The following is a 20,448-nucleotide window of genomic DNA, read 5'->3' as shown; positions in this document are numbered from 1 at the left end:
GAGGGACTACCAGCAGAGCCTGGTCGATCGACCTTAAGTTTCTGGACGGAACGTATGGATTAACAAGACCAGAGAGATAGTCAGGAGCTAAGTTATGCAGAGATTTAAAAACAAACATTAACATTTTAAAATCAATTCTCTGTCGAACCGGCAGCCAGTGTAAAGATTTAAGAACCGGTGAAATATGGTCATATTTGGTACACATATGAATAAGTCTAGCCGCAGCATTTTGGATTAACTGTAAGCGAGCAATTTGAGAGCTTGCAATGCCGCAATATAAAGAATTGCAGTAGTAAAGCCTAGATGTGATAAAAGCGTGAACAGCCATTTCCAGAGTTCTAGGTGTAAGAAAGCCTGTGATTTTTGAGAGTAGACGAAGCTGGTAGAAACTTGAACTGATTACGGACAAAATTTGTTTGTCAAATTTTAAATGCTGATCAACTAGAACACCTAGGTTCCGCACTCTTGGGGATTTAAAAGGCGACAGACTCTTTAAATCAGGGCTTATACACTGAGAGTTATGATTTGGGCCAAATACAATGACCTCCGCCTTGTCTTCATTTAGAAAGAGGAAGTTTATGGCTAGCCATGATTTTACCTCCTCTAAGCATAGAAGCAGAGATTCTAAAGCTGTAGAATTGTTTCTTTGCATTGGAATATAAATTTGGGTATCGTCCGCATAGAAATTAAATGATACTCCATGTTTCCTTAAAATATCACCCAGAGCTAGCATGTAGAGAGAGAAAAGAGATGGAGCTAAAATAGAGCCATGAGGAAGAACACAGGTCAGAGGTGCCACAGTGCTGGAGAAATTACCCATCTTAACTAAAAACTTCCTTTCAGACAGGTATGACTGAAACCATGTCAGAACTGAAGCTTTTAGACCCACACAAGACTCTAGTCTTGATAAAAGAGTATGATGGTCAATGGTATCAAAAGCTGCCGAGAGATCTAAAAGAACAAGAACCACAGTATCTCCAGAGTCTGTGGAGAGATAAATATCATTTAATACTCTCAGAAGGGCAGACTCCGTGCTGTGAGCAGATCTAAAACCGGACTGGAAGACCTCATAGATACCATTTTGTGACAGAAAGTGTTGGAGTTGGTCCAGCAGAATTTTCTCCAGTAATTTAGACAAAAAAGGCAGGACAGAGATAGGCTGGAAGTTTTTTTTAAAACTGATGGATCTAGTGAGGGCTTCTTAAGAAGAGGGGTGACTGTGGCCACTTTAAAATTAGCAGGAACAGAACCCGTTTTCAGACACTTGTTAAAGAAAGAGCCCATTCCTGGCCCAACTGAATCAATGATTTGTTTTAAAAATTTAGGGTGAATGATATCATACACACAAAGTGCTGGTTTGATCTTGACAATCACATCCTTCAGTGTCTGGAGGTTAATAGGTTCAAAGACCTCCCAGAAAACAGAAGCAGGCGACAAGCTAGGAGGGATGGTTAAAGTAGAGCAGACAGTAAGTCTTAAATTAGTGATTTTATCAATGAAGAATTTTTGGAAATCCTCTCATAGAGCATCAGAAGCAACAGAACATGTATTAACGTGTGGATTCACAACAGACTGGATGACAGAGAACAGGGTCTTTGGGTTAGAATGATTAGATTCAATTGTATTTGAAAGATAGGCAGCTTTTGCAGACTTAGCAGCATTTTGATAAGAAGTTAGAGAGTCTTTGAACAAAAGGAATGAGGCATGTAGCCTGTCCCGTTCAGCCTTTCTGCAGATTTGTCTTTGATCACAAGTGACTGAGTTTTGCCACCTGGCAGATTTAGGTTTGCACTTATGAGATTTGCTACCTTTAGCCAGGCAGAGTTTAACAAGCTCAGGTGATGATCAGCATCCAGATCATCAAAAGGAAGATCCAAGTGCAGGTGCGAGCATAGTTCATTAAAACACAAATCAAAATTTGTGCTAAACTGTGTAGAATAGAATCGTCACAATGTAACAGGAGCAACAGTGGTTTGACAAAGCTCCGGAAGGGATGGAGAAAATAAAATAGGCTTATGATCAGAGAGTGGAAAATCAGAGAGCACTATGTCCATGACATCAAGCCCATAGGAAAGAACAAGGTCCAACGTGTGGCCCTGAGAGTGAGTGGAGTTTTTGATCCACTGTGATAAATTTAAAACGTCTAACATGTTAACAAACTCCTGCGACAGAGAATTTGACAAACAGCAGACATGGATATTAAAATCGCCCATCAGTAGAAAGCGGTCAAAGTTTGTAGCAATATTTACGATGAGTTCAGTAAATTGTTGTATGAAATCCTTAGTGGACTGAGGAGGGCGGTAGACCACCCCTAAACAGACAGGGCCATTCCAGTCAAGGTGAAGAAGTTGAACTTCAAAACTGGAGAAAGCTGTTATAGGGACGAGCCGAGTTTTTTAGGATTGTTATTAGCCCACCCCCACGACCACTAGGACGAGGAGAGTTAAAAAATGTAAAATTCGCTGGGATCAGTTCAGAGAAAGGAGTGAGATCACCAACCTTTATCCAGGATTCTGTGATGAACATGAAATCCAGGTTATGAGATGAGTAGAAGTCGTTCAATATGTAGGTCATATTCACCACAGAGCGGGCATTTATTAAAGCCATCTTAGGCGGAGGAAAAGTTACAGGAGAAGAAGACTCTCTTCTCAATGAACGCAGGTTTTCAAAATTAACTCCTTGCTGTCGGGAGCGAAGGCCACCTCTGTGAAGGTCAGCCTGAGCGACAGGACTCAGGTGAAGGGGGAGAACAGGATAAAACCACCGGTACACCGCAGCCAGCGGACTCCAAACATCCGCGCACGGATTGGAGAATAAACCGGCTCGTAAATGCGATCTCCGTTTCGCGATGTAACCTCCGCGGCTGCCACGTTTCCTCCTCCGCTTTCTCCGTGAAGGGTTAAACGGCCAGCGTCGAATGTCATGCGGAATGATCGCTCTGAGTGACTTATGCGATTTGAAAACAGGGTAATCCACATCCGTTATATGAGAGTATGTGAGTGAGTGGAAAACAGAGTCGCCAATGTCTAGAAGAAATTGACGGTCGTATACTCGAAGCATATCACAGGTTAAAAATATAGCAGACAACCAGAGAAGAAAACATGAGACCAGTAGACGGCAAGCCAAACACATTGGCGCCATCTTTCTCCAACCACTCTGTCACTAGAGTGTCACTGAGTATAAAGCTAAACGCGTCTCCGTGTGGACGGGGCCTAAAGTATTTGCACTGTAAACCTTTTTTATTTATATAAAGTGCGGGTGAACTTAAACTATGGCTACACTGTGGTTCCTGTAGGCTTTGGGTGCATATTGGGTGTGTTCCTGAGAGTTAGAAGTGCCAGAAATGGGTCAGTGTTGGTTTGTTTGGCCTTCTTTAACAGGTAGTTAACAGTCCTCACAGTTCTCTCGGCCAGGCCATTTGACTGTGCATAGCCTAGACTGAAGTGAGTGGGCTTAATACCCCATGATGTGGCAAACTTTCTCATGTCTTGGCTTGCAAAAGGCATATGGTCGCACACAATCTCTTTAGGTATACCGATTCTGGCAAATACTGATTTCATCTTATTAAAGGGGGGGTGAAATGCTGTTTCATGCATACTGAGCTTTTTACACTGTTAAAGACTTGGATTCCCATCCTAAACATTGACAAAAGTTTCAAAAACTAATGTTGGACGTTTGATGGAGTATTCCTGTGTTAAAAATACTCCTTCCGGTTTCTCACAAGTTTCAGAGAGTTTTTTTTTTCGAATATGGCTCGGCTTGACGTTAATAGAGCGGAATGACGTTAATAGAGCGGAAGGTCCTTGTATGGGCCGTACGGGCTCTTCTCCCGGTAGGGTGTGCACGTGCGTCACTAGAGCGAGAGAGAGGAAATGCATGCCGTGAACACTGCTCTCAACTGCAGATCCAGTCCTCCGTGAAGACTTATGTCGCGCGCCGCGCTCCACTTTATTCCTATGGGTGACGTCGAGCGTCACCCATAGGAATTCAACACTTCAGCACAGTATTCCGGGAAGGCAGCGCTACATGCCGATTTGAACGCAGAAATTACGGGAAGCTTCAAAGCATCGCTTCAGTCACGTCTCAAAGTGGATTTCCACGCCACTGCTGTCACAGGACTTCAACAAATCATACCAAAGAAGTGTGTTTTTGACGGAGCGGTCCCAGCGATAAAGGTTCGGTCCTGCTTTGGAAGCAACCGGTGAGTAAATCTGCTTCAAATGTCTCTGCTATTGGCTCGTCGCGTGAGTTAACATCAGTAAACGACAAAAACGTGTGCTTCGTCATTCAATCGTGCTTCGACGAAACGCGTGCTTCGTCATTCAAATGCGCTAACGGTTACTCCATTGTTGTTCTGTATAACGTTACACTAGTCTGACTCTGACGTGCAAAACCGTTTTGCTTGCTACTTCTAAGGTCTAGTCGCATACAATAGTCCATAAACTGAATCATGTCCTCATAAGCTGCTTGTAAAGACACAGAAATGTTGACAGGCCCCTAAATACAGTACATACCACAGAGACGGACGTCCTGAAGTTGCCGTTTCTCCTGTTCAATTTATTTCTGCCTCAGATTTGATTGTGGATCATTATCTGTATTAGCTGAGATAGCGAGGGGTTTCTCCACGCTTGAGGACGTCATTCTTTAGCTCCGCCCACACGATACGCCTCCAGGCGCTGGGTTTTTTCCGGAAAGACTCTGTACAGCCTATATTTCTTTTATAAATATTATAAAACTAAAGACTTTTCGGAGATATGAAGGATGCAATACTACTCTATAGGTAATCAAGATTGACATGAGATTGACTGAAACTGAGTGTTTCACCCCCCCTTTAACAATTGTATGTGCCGTCTTGTCTCTGATGTTTAGTACTTCCGGGTATTTGAAAAAATAATCCACAATCAGAAGAAATGACTGGCCGCTGATTTCAAATATGTCAGCTCCTACTTTCAGCCAAGGAAGCTCTGGGATTTCATGAGAGATCATCGGCTCCCTCTGGTGGCGAGGCTGGAACTGCTGGTAAGTTGCACATGACTCCACCATTTTTTCATTGTCTCTTGTCATACCGGGCCAATACCAGTGTACTCTGGCCGGAGCTTTGGTGCACTGCATACCTTGGTGTGCCACATGCAGCCTCTGTAACATGTCTGACCTAATTTTACTCAGTAGAATAATTCTGTCTCCTGCAAACATTATTCCTTCTCTTATTGACACTGTGTGCCTAATAGGCCAGTACTGTATCACCTTTTTGTCAACTTGTTTTTTGTGATGTGGCCAGCCGTGCATGTGAATGTCTAGCAACTTTTGCAATATGAAGTCCTTTTGTGTCTCATCCTTTAACTGTATCAGAGTCTCTGGACTCAGGGCCTCTGTTGGCTCAAGGGCATATATCACTTTTTCATCAAAAATGTCACACTGTCTATGTTGCTCATGTGTCATTGCTCGTGAAAGTGTGTCTGCGAGCAGTAACTCTTTACCTGGTGTATATATTACATTCAGGTCGTAGCGTTGCAGCTGAAGTAGCATCCACTGTAGTCTGGACGGAGCTGTTCCAAGTGGCTTTCTCAAGATCGTTTCCAAAGGTTTGTGATCCGACTGTATATTAACTTTGACTCCATAGACGTACTGATGAAAGCACGTCACTGAGAACACGATAGCCAGAATCTCCTTCTCTATCTGTGCATAGTATTTTTCAGTATCTGTTAGAGCTCTGGATGCATAGGTGATAGGATGTCCATCTTGCATTAGGCATGCTCCTAAACCGTCCTTGGATGCATCTGCTTGTATCACGACAGCTTTCTTTGGGTCAAAGAATTTGAGTACTGGGGCTGTTACGAGCGCATTTTTTAGGTTCTTTATAGCTTGCTCATGTTCATGCTGCCACTGCCATACACTGTCCTTCCTGAGTAGTTGTTAGCGTCCTTCGCTCTACTCATCCCTTTTTGCAATATTTCATCGTGTTCCTTTTCTGTGGATGCAGCAAAAATCATGTCATCAGCAATTATATGAACACCCGTGATGTCCCCGAATGTCTCACAGTTGCGCTGCTGAAAAACTTCACTCGCCGACTTGATCCCAAATGGTAGGCGCTTAAACCTATAGCGCCCCCATGGCGTGTTGAAAGTGCACATTAGCGACGACTCCTTGTCTAACTTTGTTTGCCAATAGCCATCCTTCTCATCCAGCACTGTGAAGATTTTCTTACCCGCAAGTTTGCACAACACCAGTCATTAGGATCTAAGCAAACCCTCAGCTTCTTCTTATCTTTCTTTTCAGTGACTACAAGACTATTGACCCATGTTGTTGGCTCAATTACTTGTTCAGTAACATCTGCTTTTAACAGGTCATCAAGCGTGTCTCTCAGTCTATCCATAACTGCCAGTGGTATTTTCCTGCAGCCGTGTATGACAGGAGTGACTGTAGGGTCAATGTGGATGTGATGTTCACCTGAGAACTCACCAAGTCCTTCAAAGACACTTGCATGTTGCTTTAGCAGGTCCTCTTTTGGAGTTGGGAAATTGACTGTGAGCGTGTCAATGTCCATCCTTTTTATCAGACCCAATGTTACACATGCATCCTTGCCTAGGATAGTTTCTGCGCCTGTGTCTAACTTAAACTTAATAGACATGTTTCCAGCATCTATGTCTGCATACCAGGAATTGTCTCTTTTAATGCTTATGTGGTCAAAGTTCACTGTCCCAATGAAAAGTGTGTCTATTTCTGAGCTCAAATTTTGCATTTTCATCTTATGTGTTGCTTTTGTAGACTTATACATCTTTGCATAGTGATTGAGCTTGCCACACTTACGGCACGAGACTCCAAATGCTGGGCAAAGCCTTGGTTGATGTGACTTTCCACATTTCCTGCACACTTGTATCTTTTAATTTCTTACTGTCACCCTGGACTTGTGGATTTCTTCCTTGTTTCCACTGTTGGTTGTCTTTGCCTTTGGTCTTGTTCACTGCATGTATTGCATTTTCTTGTGTTGTAGTGCACTGTAGTGTTCGCCTAATAACTCTTTGTTCCATGTTTTCTGGTCATCATCCTAATCTGACGCAAGCACGCACTGAAGAAAAAAACTGTTACATTAGTAGACATGCTTGGCAAGTAAACAGTTCCAAACCAACTCTCCTGTGTCTGTGTAATCTTTCTTTTATTAAACAAAGAAGACACTACATGCACATCACTTGTATTTGTGCTTTGGCAGTTTCAGCTGCTCTGCAGATGTAAATCACTCTCTCCAGCGTGAGATCAGACTCCCTTAACAGCCTTTCTTTGAGCCGTGGATCCTTCAAACTGAACACAATCTTGTCTCTGATCATGTTGTTTTCAGATACACCGAATTCACAGTCTTTACTTTTCTGTCTCAACTCTGGCACATATTTCTCAATGGTGACTGATTCTGTCATGGGATGAGCCCAAAACAGATGTCTTTAAATGCATATAAAATATCATCTACCGTTAGCTCTGCCTCATCCGCCTGTACAACGTCTAGTGTGTTGTATACTTCAAGAGCATCTTCTCCGAGTGCATGCAGTAAGATAGCTACCTGTACTTTAACTTCCTTTCCTTCAGCACCACTTGCAGTCATGTATATTTGAAAGCGTTGATCCCATCTTCTCCAGTTTTCGCTTATGTTGCCTGTTAACACCAGCGGGATGGTAATTTGAACTGCTCCATGACTTTACCTTTCAAAGCGTAGCTGCCTGCTCGCTCATGCTAGCTCAACTGTCAGCAAAATCCGTGTCTAACTTCGGCAATTTTTTATTATTTTTTTGTTTAAAAAAAAAACGGCACACTGGACCAGCTTCTGACACCATGTAGTAGTTTCTGTGTGTGGTCATTCACAATGTGCATCGTGGTGAGAGGAAGGATGACATGAAGTAAATCTGTTAACTCTTTTTTAATAACTGCCAAGGCCCCGTAACAGCCCACAACACCTTACAACACTTCAGATCACTCCACCTCAAAGCGGGCACTATTTAACATTAGTATATGTACGTGGCACTATATACTACAGTGTGGAAGTTCAATGGTGGGCCTTTCTGCTTCTGAGATAGAAACTGTTAAACTCAGTGTTTACGCCGACGCCATCACTGAAGTTATCAGATCAAATGAAGATGTGTGGAAGCGGCTCCTGAGAACTATCAAAAAGCCTCTTCAGCTTGAGTCAACTGGAAAAAAATACATCTTTGTTATTAGGCCAATGGGAGGAAGAAAGCATTCCTAAACTTCCTCAGTTTAAAGTGCTTGGTTTTTTTCTTGGAACAGACAAATACATGTAGAACAATTGGGAAGGCCTCTATGAAAACGTGTCTGGTCGCTTCCAGAAATGGAGGTGGATTCTTCCTCAAATGTCGTGTAGAGGGACGGTTCTTGTTATAAACAACCTAGCAGCATCTATGCTATCGCTTGACTCTTATTGACCCCCAAAAGAGCTACTACAAAATAAAATTTGATTTTTTTTCTGGGATGGTTTCCACTGGCTTCCCTCTGGAATTGTGTATTTGCCAGTAAATAGGACTGAACGATTTTGGAAAGTAATCGAATTGCGTTTTTTTTTTTTTTATAATTTTATTTTTATTTTTTACCAATATTGCGATTGTGATGTAATATGCGATTATTTTTTAAGCTCTTTATCTTCTGTATTATTCAGCAAAGACAAGCAATAAATCATTGTATCGTAATGGTGGGAATCTTTAGGCACCTCACGATCCAATTCCAAAACCATTCTTGAACTTTTTTTCGTAATAATTAATCATTTTAATAAAACATTAAATCTTTTTAACGTTTAAACATTAAGTATTTTTTTTTTTTACATTATTTTCACTTTTCCAATATTTTCTTCATTTTTATTGAAGATAAATGCCTTTCCGATCTGATATGTGATGGGAAAAGGGAGTAGAACGAGTTCGGATTCGAACCTCTGTTCGATTTGTCCTAACTTGATGCCATGCGTCTCTGCCACAATTCACCAGTGTGAGTGCCCGTGATCACCACCAGAGGGCACTCCACCACGGACTGTCACTCCATCACAAACTACATTACCCATAATCCTTTCCCCGGACTCATTAGCACTTACTGTTTACACCTGTGTCTCATCACCTCATTACCTCTGCCTATATATGCCTGGTTTTCTCTGTCATTCATGGCGAAGTCTTGTTTAGTGTCACAACTGCATTTCTGAGCGTTTCCCTGTTTTCATGTATCTTGGTCTTTGATTTCTTGCCTTCTCCGTGGATTACCCTTTTGCCTGTTCCTTCTGTTTTGTTTGCCTTTTCGGACTGATTTCCTGTTATGACCTTTTGCCTGTTCTATGGACTACGACTTTGGATTACCCTTCAATAAATGCTGCGTTTGGATCTCCAACCTTCTGTCTCAGAGCAGTTTCGTTACAGTCTCCACCCCTACACTATTGTTGCTGCAGTTTTCAGTAAATTTGTCTGCCCCAACCAGACATTTAGTAAACAAGGCGATATATTTGTACTCAGCCTACTATGTTGTATAACTGTTTTTTTTCTTCATGTCAGAATTCGCTCACTCGTTTTCATTCACTCCTTTAAGTAGATTAGTGCAGTAATGGGGAATGAGGGTATATGGGGTGAATAGGACAGCATTAAGTTAATTCATTTAGTGCGTGACTTTCACAGTGCGTTGAGAGTGAGTGATTTTAAAAGCATAAGAAGTCGTTTGCTCTGGAAACACTCTTGCAGTGCTTTGATGTAATACACCGATCGGAACAAGCCTCTTCTCCAGCCATTGTGCAGACATCTACTGTACACTCGTTATTACAGTGCATTGTGGGATGAGTGCACTCAAAAACGTCCACTATGGTTTCGGACACCACTACAAATGGATGTTCCTTCAAATAGTCCCCTGTTTAAGGGTATAGGGGTGATTTAGGACACATCCTATGATAAAGAAACTAATGCTGCGTCCCAATTCGCCTACTTATACTACGTCCTAAAAGTATGTACTCTTTTTGTGAAGAAAAAGTATATACTTTTGAGTGTGTAGCAGAAAAGTATGCAAGCTTCGGGACATACTACTTCGCCGTCTTACGTGCATCCCGTTCAGTTTAATCTCCTACCGTATCGGAGAGAAATGTTGCCGCTCGTTGATCTGCCATTTGTGGGTCTTTAATGCAGAGACTCTCCTCGTGTATTTACAGTTTAAATATAATGATGCATTTTAAAGTTAATGGCCAAACGTGTCATTACAAAAGTTCTCAATGCTGCTGCGGGTGAAATATAATGTGACAACACTGAATAAATATATTTTTGTCAGGTTAAATATTGATAGTTGGTCACTCAAACCCCTTTATCTAAACTTCTCTACTTAACCGTCGAACTCGCACATCCACCATGTTTGTAGTTTATTAACGCTTTTTATCCGCGTTTGTAGTTCTAATCGAATCCTCGTCCAACTCGCAATGGGTTGTGGGCAATATCAGCCGTTAGAGTGCCCATCGATCCATACTGTGAATTCGGACCGGAAATAGTAAACCATCCGGGAATCTTTGGAATACTCTTTTCAACATACTACGATTTGGGACATACTATAAGAATGAGTGTATATAAAGTGGCAGCTCAAGCATATACACCCCCTGGTGGTAACAACTGGAACTGCTAGAATTGTACTCCGTTCACTACACGGTGAGAGAGTTGTCTTGTCTGTAATATTGCTGTCATGATGTGCTGAACTAATTCATACAGTATATTTATTATTGAAAATATATTGAATCTGTTCACGTCTTTCTTTTTATCATTGAAGCTTGAACTTGTTTTCATACCTTATTTCATAGATTCACAATGAACTTCTATATGCTTTGCATTTATTATGAATAATTAATAATGATAAGTATTAAAGAATATAAATCATGAGATTTGCATTTGTTAAAAATATTTTTTATATTAATAATTTTGTTTTCAGGGATGACTGAAGTCTTTCTGCAGAAATGTTATGATACAGTGGGCTGAACAGTTTTTGTGTTCTAAGTTGATTATTTGTTGTTTGTTTGTGTGTGTATTGTTTTATTTATGAGCCATTTATTTTTATGTTAGCTATATTTGTAACTGGCCTTTTGGTTTTCATACAGAGAAATGTGCGTTTGTTACATCTGCCCATGATCTCCACAGTAGTACAGATTGACATCAAAAACATAATATACTCTGTGTCTTTAAGGATTATTTGTGACAACATGAATGAAGCAGATAATACGTTCTTATATACTGTCAATTGGGAAATGCTTTACAACCTGTTACACTAATATTGTAACCTATAATTAATAATCATTAGCCTAGAAATCTAGACGCACCCTAGCGGCAGCAAATTTAACTTGCCCGCAAGTGTCGTCTAGGAACTCTCATTACCATCCTGAGCCGTGTTCCTCAATATTTGGACGGCCCAATCACATCATGTATAGAGTGGGCGGGCGGGGCCATAATGACGATGGCCAAGTTGCGTTTGCGTGCTTCTAGTAAACACAGAAACTGGCGAACGGTGGCGGTCTTTCGAATCAGCTCTGACCGTGACTCTGGAAGACTTGGAGTCTTGGAACAAAGAACGGCACTGAAGTCATTCTTAAAAAGGCAAGATGTGTTCGTAGTTTAGCCGACCGGATACGGCGAATGTTTAATCAGTCAGCGAGCTCTGCTTCACCTTCGTTGCTCTGGTTGGTGTAGCGCTATCCTATCGCGTGCAGAGGGAGTTTGAAAGACAACCGTTTATCCCGCCCCTCGGATTGAGCCCTGTCTATGGTGAGTTTCCAGACCAAACATCTTGATGTGGGTCTGGCTTGTCAGGCTAATTAATAATAGCATCACCTGTGCAAGAAATATGGTTGTCAATGCAAAAGCAAGCACATTTTAATTATTTTTAAAGATAAAGAATAATGCAAAGAAATGTGCATATGACTGTTACCTGAAGACGGTATGGGGCCGATAGTGTCGCTGGCTTCACTCACTCCAACTTTACCCAATATCCTGTAGCGGATCATGTACTGCCTTCCAGACTCCAGTCCAGTCAGAGTAAAGTCTTCATCAGGTGTATTTATGACATGCCACTGTTCGTCTTTCACCTGCTGGTACTCCACTCTGTACTGCACAGTTTCTCCAGTTGGGGACTTCTGCAGTTTCAGGGACACACTGCGCTTCAGAACCTCCTTCACTTCTGGTGGCGGAGGCTTCGACACGGGCTGGAACTGAGTGTCTGTCAGCTCCCCTTTTTCATACAGACGGATGGACAACCCTGGACTGGAAGGATCGGAGATGGCAGATATAATGAATCTGTATCTCTTTTCATCTTTATTAGCCTCTGAAAAACGTCTGAAAAGAGACAAGTTCTCTTTCATCTTTGAGATGACAGCAGGATCACTGAACCACGTTCTGACAGATGCCACAGTAACCATATTTAGTTCCCCATCTAGCTCTTTAAACTTGTCAGATTTCAGAAATTCTTTCAGGTTTGAAAGATACGGGTCTTCATACTTTAGAGATGTGAAGGTCAAGCACACCACAACATCAATAGCAGGATTAAGGAGGATGATGCTGAGATGATCTGAGTCTTCAGTTGTGATTCCCTTAAGCATCTTGATGTAAGAACTCAAGAGGTCAAGTTCAGCCTTTACACCATCTAACCACTGGTTAAGCTTCTCAGCTTTAAAAGGGGAGCTGTAGTGGATCTTCAGGACATCTTCCAGCGACTTCTCCTGCTTCTCTCCTCCTCGTATAGCAGGCAAGACCCTGGCCACTGCTTTCTGGAGCATTGTCTTGTAAATATTAAATAAGTTCTGAAATGATTGCAGCCTCTCTTTAATATCATTGAAAGCATTCACCAGTGTTTTTCTGGACAGGTCACTGCATGTCCTCTCAGCCCTTCCCAGCTCCTCCATTATATCTTCAGTGTTGGAAACCAGACGTGTGGTGATTTCTCTCTCCAGTTGAGCAGCTTTTGAATCCAGTAGAGAAAGAGGATAGAGCCAGACTTTTAATGGAACTGCATTCTGTGGATTCTCCTTCAGGATATTAGGGAGCTTCTTGTACACCTTTATGGCCTCCATGTAAGTGGTGGGGTTCTGATCAAGGCGGAAGTCACCATGAAATGTGCAAGCAATGCTCTCAGCCATTTTCTTTTCACCATCTGTCATTTCTAAAGCTCCTTTTCCCTCAATAGAAAATTCTGGGATCTTCTTGACCATGATATTCAGTTCTCCCTCAATCTTCTGCTTATTTTCCTCTTCTGAAAATCTCCGATCAAACACCATGTAGGCCTTAGCTCCGTACAGTACAGCCGTCACCACATGAGTTGCAGTTTTCTGGTCAAACACCTGAGGGTAGGTGATCTGGCCTAGATGGCTCATAGTGAGTTGTTCGAATCTGGTGGTTTCACTGTAAGACATTGTTACTCTGGATTGCTGGTCTGAGGATTTGGTGTCATGCAGAAACTTGGCAGATCCTCCCACCTTCACCAGCCCTCCTAAGAAGCTGGCCTTCAGGGAAGCACTTACATCCAGGAGACTGGCCTTACTAGAGAGAGAGTCAGAGCTACTAAACTTAGCTGAATCTGTCTTGGGCTGTGCACGGGTGTCCAAATCTTCCCTCAGTGACTTCTTATCCCATAGAGTAACACCTGAAATGAGAAATGGCTTTAACAGTCCCGTATGAGGACGCAGGTACTGTTGAAGAAACATGCAGGTTTTATTGTGTTGTTACACAAACACTAGTGAGGCAACATTTGGTGAAGAGGGGAAAATAAACTTGTATTTATTTTAGGTTGTTAAATCACCTGGAATGAAGGTGTCTGTACGGCAATCATACAGCATACCAGGAAACAGAGGTCTTCCTAGAGCTGCCACTTCAATGGGCTTTGATGCCAAGACTGCAGCAAATAACAAAGGTCATATTTATTTACAGTACAGGCCAAAAGTTTGTTTGTAATGTTTTTGAAAGAAGTTTCGGTAACACTTTACTTGAAGGGGTGTGCAAAAGACTGACATGCACCTTCATAATTATGACATGACACGTCCTGAATATGAAGGAGTTTTTATTCATGTTTATGACAACTGTCATTAAGTGTCATTTGCTCAATTGTGTAATTTTTAATGCAAAGATGACATTATGTGAGTTGCCTTTGTTATGACAACTTGACATAAACCAATACATCATAACCTGTCAGTGTCTTTGTCATGACAACTTGACCTTACCAAGACAACATAACCTGTCATAAACAGACATGAAATGACATAGCAGATTATCAAATTTAAGAAAATACTTAGCTTATAAGGTTAACCTTAAACTGTAATGTGGTTGGTTTTGATGTTGACTGAGGCCATTATAATGTGATAAAAAAAGTTTAATTTGTCATTAAAATAGGTGTTAATACGCTGTCAAATTATTTTTTAATAACGGCATCCTTAATATTTTTCAGTTCATAATGATTTTTTTTAATTTATTTTTTAAAGTTTCCTCCACCAGCTTCAACAGAAGGTTAGATAATAGACAATTTTCAAATGTCTTAGAAATATGAACATGAGTTCGAGAAATAAAATCAATCATTTAATTTTAAAGACCTGCCCTCTCACAGAACACCACAAGGCATGAATTTATACACTGGTGACCACCACCAATTAACGCAAAAAGGGGAAAACACATACACAAATAATGGCCATTACACAAAATAAACATATATATATCAACATCATACACACATTAACAAAGACTGAAAATTACACTTTGTTAAATGACTTCACTTTATAAATTATCTTCCGATGTATAAAAATAAGAGGAATAGTCTTTGGAGCCCCACCCCAGACTGAACAAGTAATGGTTGTGGCTAGATCCTAGGGCCGGAACAGTATATATAAGTCCAATGTTTCTGCCCGAACCCCTTTAGACGGTGCACCTGCTCACGGGACTCCGCCATAGCAAACAGACAAACAAAGATGGTAAGAATAAACTCAAACTATTTGTTAAAGAGTGAGCGAAAGTAGTGATGGCCAAATGAAGTGTTTCGAAGCATTATTGTTGCTTTCTGATACAATTGTGTCGAAAATGGTTCATTACTCGAAGCTTCATTCAGAGAGAAATCTGCAGCACCATCTCCTGGTGAAGTAAATGTAATGCAACAAAGCTGACAACCATAAAATGCAAGTAGGCTTATTTTCACGCCCCGTTTATTACGTGTTTACCGAGGCGATCAAAGAGGAAACAGTGTAAGTGCTGTGAAACTCATTTATGTAGGTGCATTTTACAGATACCGGTGAATTTCATGTGTTCACCTTGATAATAAAACATTAAGCATGATGTGTGTGTGTGTGTGTAATTATTTCTTTAGACAAGGACAGATGATCAGAGCAGCTTTAAAAAGTTGGAAACCATCACAGAAATGCTAATGGTTTCCAATAAAATAGGAACAATGGGAACCATTGGCTTTTACCATTTAAACCACTACAGATTTTTTTTTTTTTTCGTGTGTGGGACATATTCCATTAGGATGTGATGCCCCCATCAATAGAACCCAACACCTATTACAATCAATAAAATTCCCATGAAAACCATTAAATGCAATAGAATTTCAGTAATGGTTTCTATCGTGTTTTTTATTTATTTATTTATTTTATTTATTTATTTTTTAACCTGTCAGTAGGCTATTATGTGTGAAAGCACATAAGAAATACAGCCGGCAGGTTTTTAAACCTGCCAACACTGATTGGGCTGAAGCAGTCTGGTGGGTCACTGCAGGAGTGAAGCAGTGTGTTTGTTTCAGAAGGCATTTTCATGTGACTAGTGACGTAATGATACAAGCTCCGAAGCAGAGCTTCATTGCAAGGACCGTTCGAGTTTGAAGCAAGCTTCGGAGCATCGGTGTCAGACGTAACATCACTAAGCGAGAGTTTAAATAACGTATATTAAACCCAAAATAATGTTGTTGTGAATTTTTGTACTTACTGCAAACTTGATTGACATATAACATCTAAAAAAACTAACCTGACTGAGGCTCTTCCAACATCTGTTATAGCGTACACATAACCAGTGGCGCCACAATAGACATCATCATATCCACTATGGTTTCATCTTCACTCCCTCCACCTGCTCAGTTCTCAGCACTGGACGCTAACAGTGCTTCCGACACTCTTTGCTCCAATCTAACATCCTCCATAGACAGTTTTTGCCCCCTTTCATCCAGACCAGCCCGCCCCACCCCATCTGCCCCCTGGCTGTCTGAAGTTCTCCGTGAACATCGATCTGGACTCAGGGCGGCAGAGAGGAAATGGTAGAAATTTAAAAACTATACTGACCTTACCTTGTATCAGTCTCTTCTCTCTTCTTTCTCTACAAATGTATCCACTGCTAAAACAAAATACTACCACAACAAAATCAACAATTGCTCTGACTCTCGTAAACTCTTTAAAACATTCTCCTCTCTCCTTTGTCCTCCTCCTCCCCCTCCTTGATCAACTCTTACAGCTGATGACTTTGCATCATTTTTCACAAACAAAACATCTCTCATCAGCAACCAGTTCTCCTCACCACAAACTGACATGCACGCTCTCCGAGGCAGATATTTCTAAACTCATCCTTTCCAATCGCCCTACTACCTGTCCACTTGATCCTATACCCACTCACCTCCTTCAGGCCATTTCTTCTTCAATCACTCCTGCACTCACTCACATTGTCAACACTTCTCTTCACACGGGCACCTTTCCCACAGCATTTAAGCAGGCTCGGGTAACCCCACTGCTTAAGAAACCCTCTCTGAATCCAGCACTTTTAGAAAAGACCGATATCCCTTCTGCCTTTCATTGCAAAGACACTTGAGCGAGTTGTGTTCAATCAACTCTCTATGTTTCTTGAACAGAACAACCTCCTGGACAACAACCAATCCGGCTTAAAAAGCGGCCATTCGACTGAGACTGCCTTGCTCTCGATAACTGAGGCACTGAGACTGGCAAAAGCTGCTTCCATATCCTCAGTGCTCATTCTGCTGGATCTGTCTGCTGCTTTTGATACAGTTAACCACCAGATCCTCCTTTCAACACTTAAGAAGACGGGGATCCCAGGAACTGCTCTCCAGTGGTTCAGGTCTTACCTGGTAGGTCCTACAGGGTGTCATGGAGAGGTGAAGTGTCTAAGTCACATCCTCTAGCTACTGGGGTTCCCCAGGGCTCAGTGCTTGGACCACTTCTCTTCTCCATCTACATGTCATCATTAGGCTCTGTCATTCAGAAACACGACTTCTCCTATCACTGCTATGCTGATGACACTCTACTTCTTATTTCAACCAGATGATCCTACAGTCAGTGTTCGTATCGCTGCCTGTCTGACAGACATTTATGACTGGATGAAGGAGGATCACCTTCAACTCAATCTTGCAAAGACAGAATTACTTGTTTTCTCAACCAACCCAGCACTTCCTCAAAATTTCTCCATTCAGCTTGGTTCATCGACCGTAACTCCATCCAGGACAGCCAGGAACCTTGGAGTTGTGATTGATGACCAGTTAAACTTCACTGACCACATTACTGCAACAGCCCGGTCCTGCAGATTTGCTTTATACAACATTAGAAAGATTAGACCCTTCCTATCAGAACAGGCTGCACAACTCCTGGTTCAAGCTCTTGTTCTCTCCATACTGGACTATTGTAATGCTCTTCTGGCTGGGCTTCCAGCATGCACTATCAAACCCTTGCAGCTGATCCAGAATGCAGCGGCGAGAGTGGTCTTTAATGAGCCGAAGAGAGCGCATGTTACGCCTCTCTTCATCAAACTGCACTGGTTGCCAATGGCTGCTCGCATCAAATTCAAGGCACTAGTTCTCACCTACAAAGCAACCACTGGCTCTGCACCAATATACCTAAACTCACTTGTTCAGACTTCCACATCCTCCAGAAGCTTGAGTTCTGCGAGTGAGCGGCGCCTCGTGGTTTCATCCCAAAGAGGCATGAAATCGCTCTCACAGACATTTTCCTGGACCGTTCCCACCTGGTGGAATGACCTGCCGATCTCAATTTGTGCTGCCGAGTCTGTAGCCATTTAAAAAAAAAACATCTTAAGACACATCTCTTCCAATTGCACCTGACCAATAAAGAATAGCACTTAACTATCCATTAATTTTTGTTTGTTTGTCCCAAAAAAAAAAAAAAATTGTGTACTGTGCGAATTAACTGAGACTTCTACAGGTTGTTGGCCTTGTTTGTTTCGTTGCTTCTATTGCTCTCCCCTTTTTTGTAAGTCGCTTTGGATAAAAGCGTCTGCTAAATGATTAAATGTAAATGTAAATATGACCAGCGCATCCTGGAGTGTCTGCTGAGACATATTCATTAAACTCTCCCTTTAAATGCAGCGTCGACACAACATCCATAATAAACCTGTCTCCGGCATGACGACTCCAATCTTCCAAATAATCTTATGAATATATTGATCTAATGTGACATCTGACCTGTAATATTGCCAGAACTGCATTGACACTATATGATAATTGAAATCAGCTAATGATATTACCATTTTATCCAGAGCGGCTGTACCACCGAATCAAATTCTGTTGCATTATTTTTCTGTTAACACTGTGAAGCTGCTTTGAAACAATCGGCATTGTGAAAAGAGTTATATAAATAAAGGTGACTTGCTGGTCTATGACTGTGACTTGCTGGAATATGGTCTCCCTGACACATCACACAATGTCCCCGAACCTCAGAATTGGTGTGTTTTTTTTGGCACACATGCTTCAGACACCGGTTCCTCAGCAGGCATTCCTATAGCATCAATATCATGACACAGTGTCTCGCTCACCTCTCAGGGAACCGGTTACATATGTAACCTAAGAAAATTTCTCCTTCTAATGATTTTCAATCTGTCCCTGCGATATTGTTGATTGCACATTCAAATTTTGTTATTCAATCTTACCTGAATAGTCTGTGTTTCCTTTGGTGTCAGGTTTGGGTTGTATCACTTCCTATTTTTGAAAGAATGGTTCACAAAATAAAAATCAAATAAATCAAAACAAAATACAAAAAATACAAAGATTTTTTTTAACATTAATCTCATGCAATACATCTGGCTACACTTCCACATTTTGTCTGAGGGAGTGCACTTACCTGTGCATTCATCACAGCTATGGTTGCCAGCCATAAACATGTACAGTAGATCCAGCTCGGCGGCTTCAGGGACATCATAAGTGCCGCCATCTTGCAATTGTCAATAACAAGACCTGTGTGAATGTCAGTAAAGGTCAGTGAAGGAGATGCATAATACGACCTTGTCTTACCCATTGCCTTCTTATTCTCATTGTTTGTTTGTTTCTGGTTGTGCACACCTTTACTTTACTTTACTTTACTTTACTTTACTTTACTTTACTTTACAACAATCAGGAGGATCAGGAGGAGGGCGCAGGATCAGGAGGAGGGCGCATGCTCATACAGCGACCAGCAGCTAGGCACAGGATTAATGTTTTGTTCATTGTTAATGTTTACGTTATGTTTTTGTTCATTGTTTGTTTATACTCATTTACTTCAAGTAGTATGGAATGGACTGTTTTGTTTTTGTTCTCGTGGAGACCCTGAATGAGTTGCCCAACCCTACACACATTCGATACAGCAGAGACTTTCTCCCTCGGATTTAATCTTCCCTAACCTAAGCTGTTTCGCCGATAAATTGAGAGGAAAGGGGGAATTTACAAATGAGCCACCCCGCAAGACCAGGGGCCTGTTCTTTGTACATCGCTGTCATAATTCACCAGTGTGAGTCCCCGTGATCACCACCAGATGGCACTCCACCCCGGACTGTCACTCCATCACAAACTACATTACCCATAATCCTTTCCCTGGACTCATTAGCACTTAGCACACTTAGCACACTGTTTACACCTGTGTCTCATCACCTCATTACCTCTGCCTATATAAGCCTGGTTATCTCTGTCATTCATTGCAAAGTTTTGTTTAGTTTCAACTGCATTTCTGGGCGTTTCTATGGTTTCATGTTTCTTGGTTCTTTGGATTTCTTGCCTGTCTCGGATTACCCTTTTGCCTCTGTCCCTTGTTTTGTTTGCCTGATTGAACTGCCTACCTTTGTATGACCTTTTGCCTGTTTTATGGACTACGACTTTGGATTACCCTTTAATAAATACTGCGTTTGGATCTTCAACCTTCTGTCTCAGAGCAGTTTGTTACAGAAGACTTCGCCCACATGGATTCAGCAGTATGTCTTGTCCGTCTGTGCCAGGGAACTCACTCACTCGAGGACCACATCATAGATTTTGTGAACATTGCAAACTTCACCAACCTCCCGGACTTTATGTTGATTTACTTTTTTTCCTATGGACTCAACAAACAGTTACAAAGCAAACTCGTCTGTGATGGTCCTCGAGGGTCCCTGAGTGAGTTTCTTGATTATGCCCTTCAGATAAGCGGCTCTGCTTTCACAGTGGGTGTCATGGAGGAGGATCGTGACATTT

General features: G+C 41.6%; 1 protein-coding gene across 1 annotated transcript in view; it reads right to left on the bottom strand.

The window, feature by feature from the left end:
* The window catches only part of LOC137074900 (stonustoxin subunit alpha-like), a 56,707-nt gene that overhangs the window by 4,664 nt on the left and 31,595 nt on the right, over positions 1-20,448 (bottom strand). Inside the window, exons 2-5 of the mRNA XM_067442962.1 lie at positions 19,094-19,206; positions 18,903-18,951; positions 13,786-13,878; positions 11,923-13,629 (exon numbers count right to left, since the gene is read on the bottom strand). Of these exons, the coding sequence (XP_067299063.1) occupies positions 11,923-13,629; positions 13,786-13,878; positions 18,903-18,951; positions 19,094-19,183 (1,939 nt within the window). The 5' untranslated portion in view covers positions 19,184-19,206. The remainder of the gene's footprint in view (positions 1-11,922; positions 13,630-13,785; positions 13,879-18,902; positions 18,952-19,093; positions 19,207-20,448) is intronic.

This window comes from Pseudorasbora parva, chromosome 5 (genome assembly GCF_024679245.1).
Source record: "Pseudorasbora parva isolate DD20220531a chromosome 5, ASM2467924v1, whole genome shotgun sequence".
Taxonomy (NCBI): domain Eukaryota; kingdom Metazoa; phylum Chordata; class Actinopteri; order Cypriniformes; family Gobionidae; genus Pseudorasbora; species Pseudorasbora parva.
The sequence above is the reverse complement of the archived record's forward strand: the minus strand, read 5'-3'. Positions and strand labels throughout refer to the sequence as shown.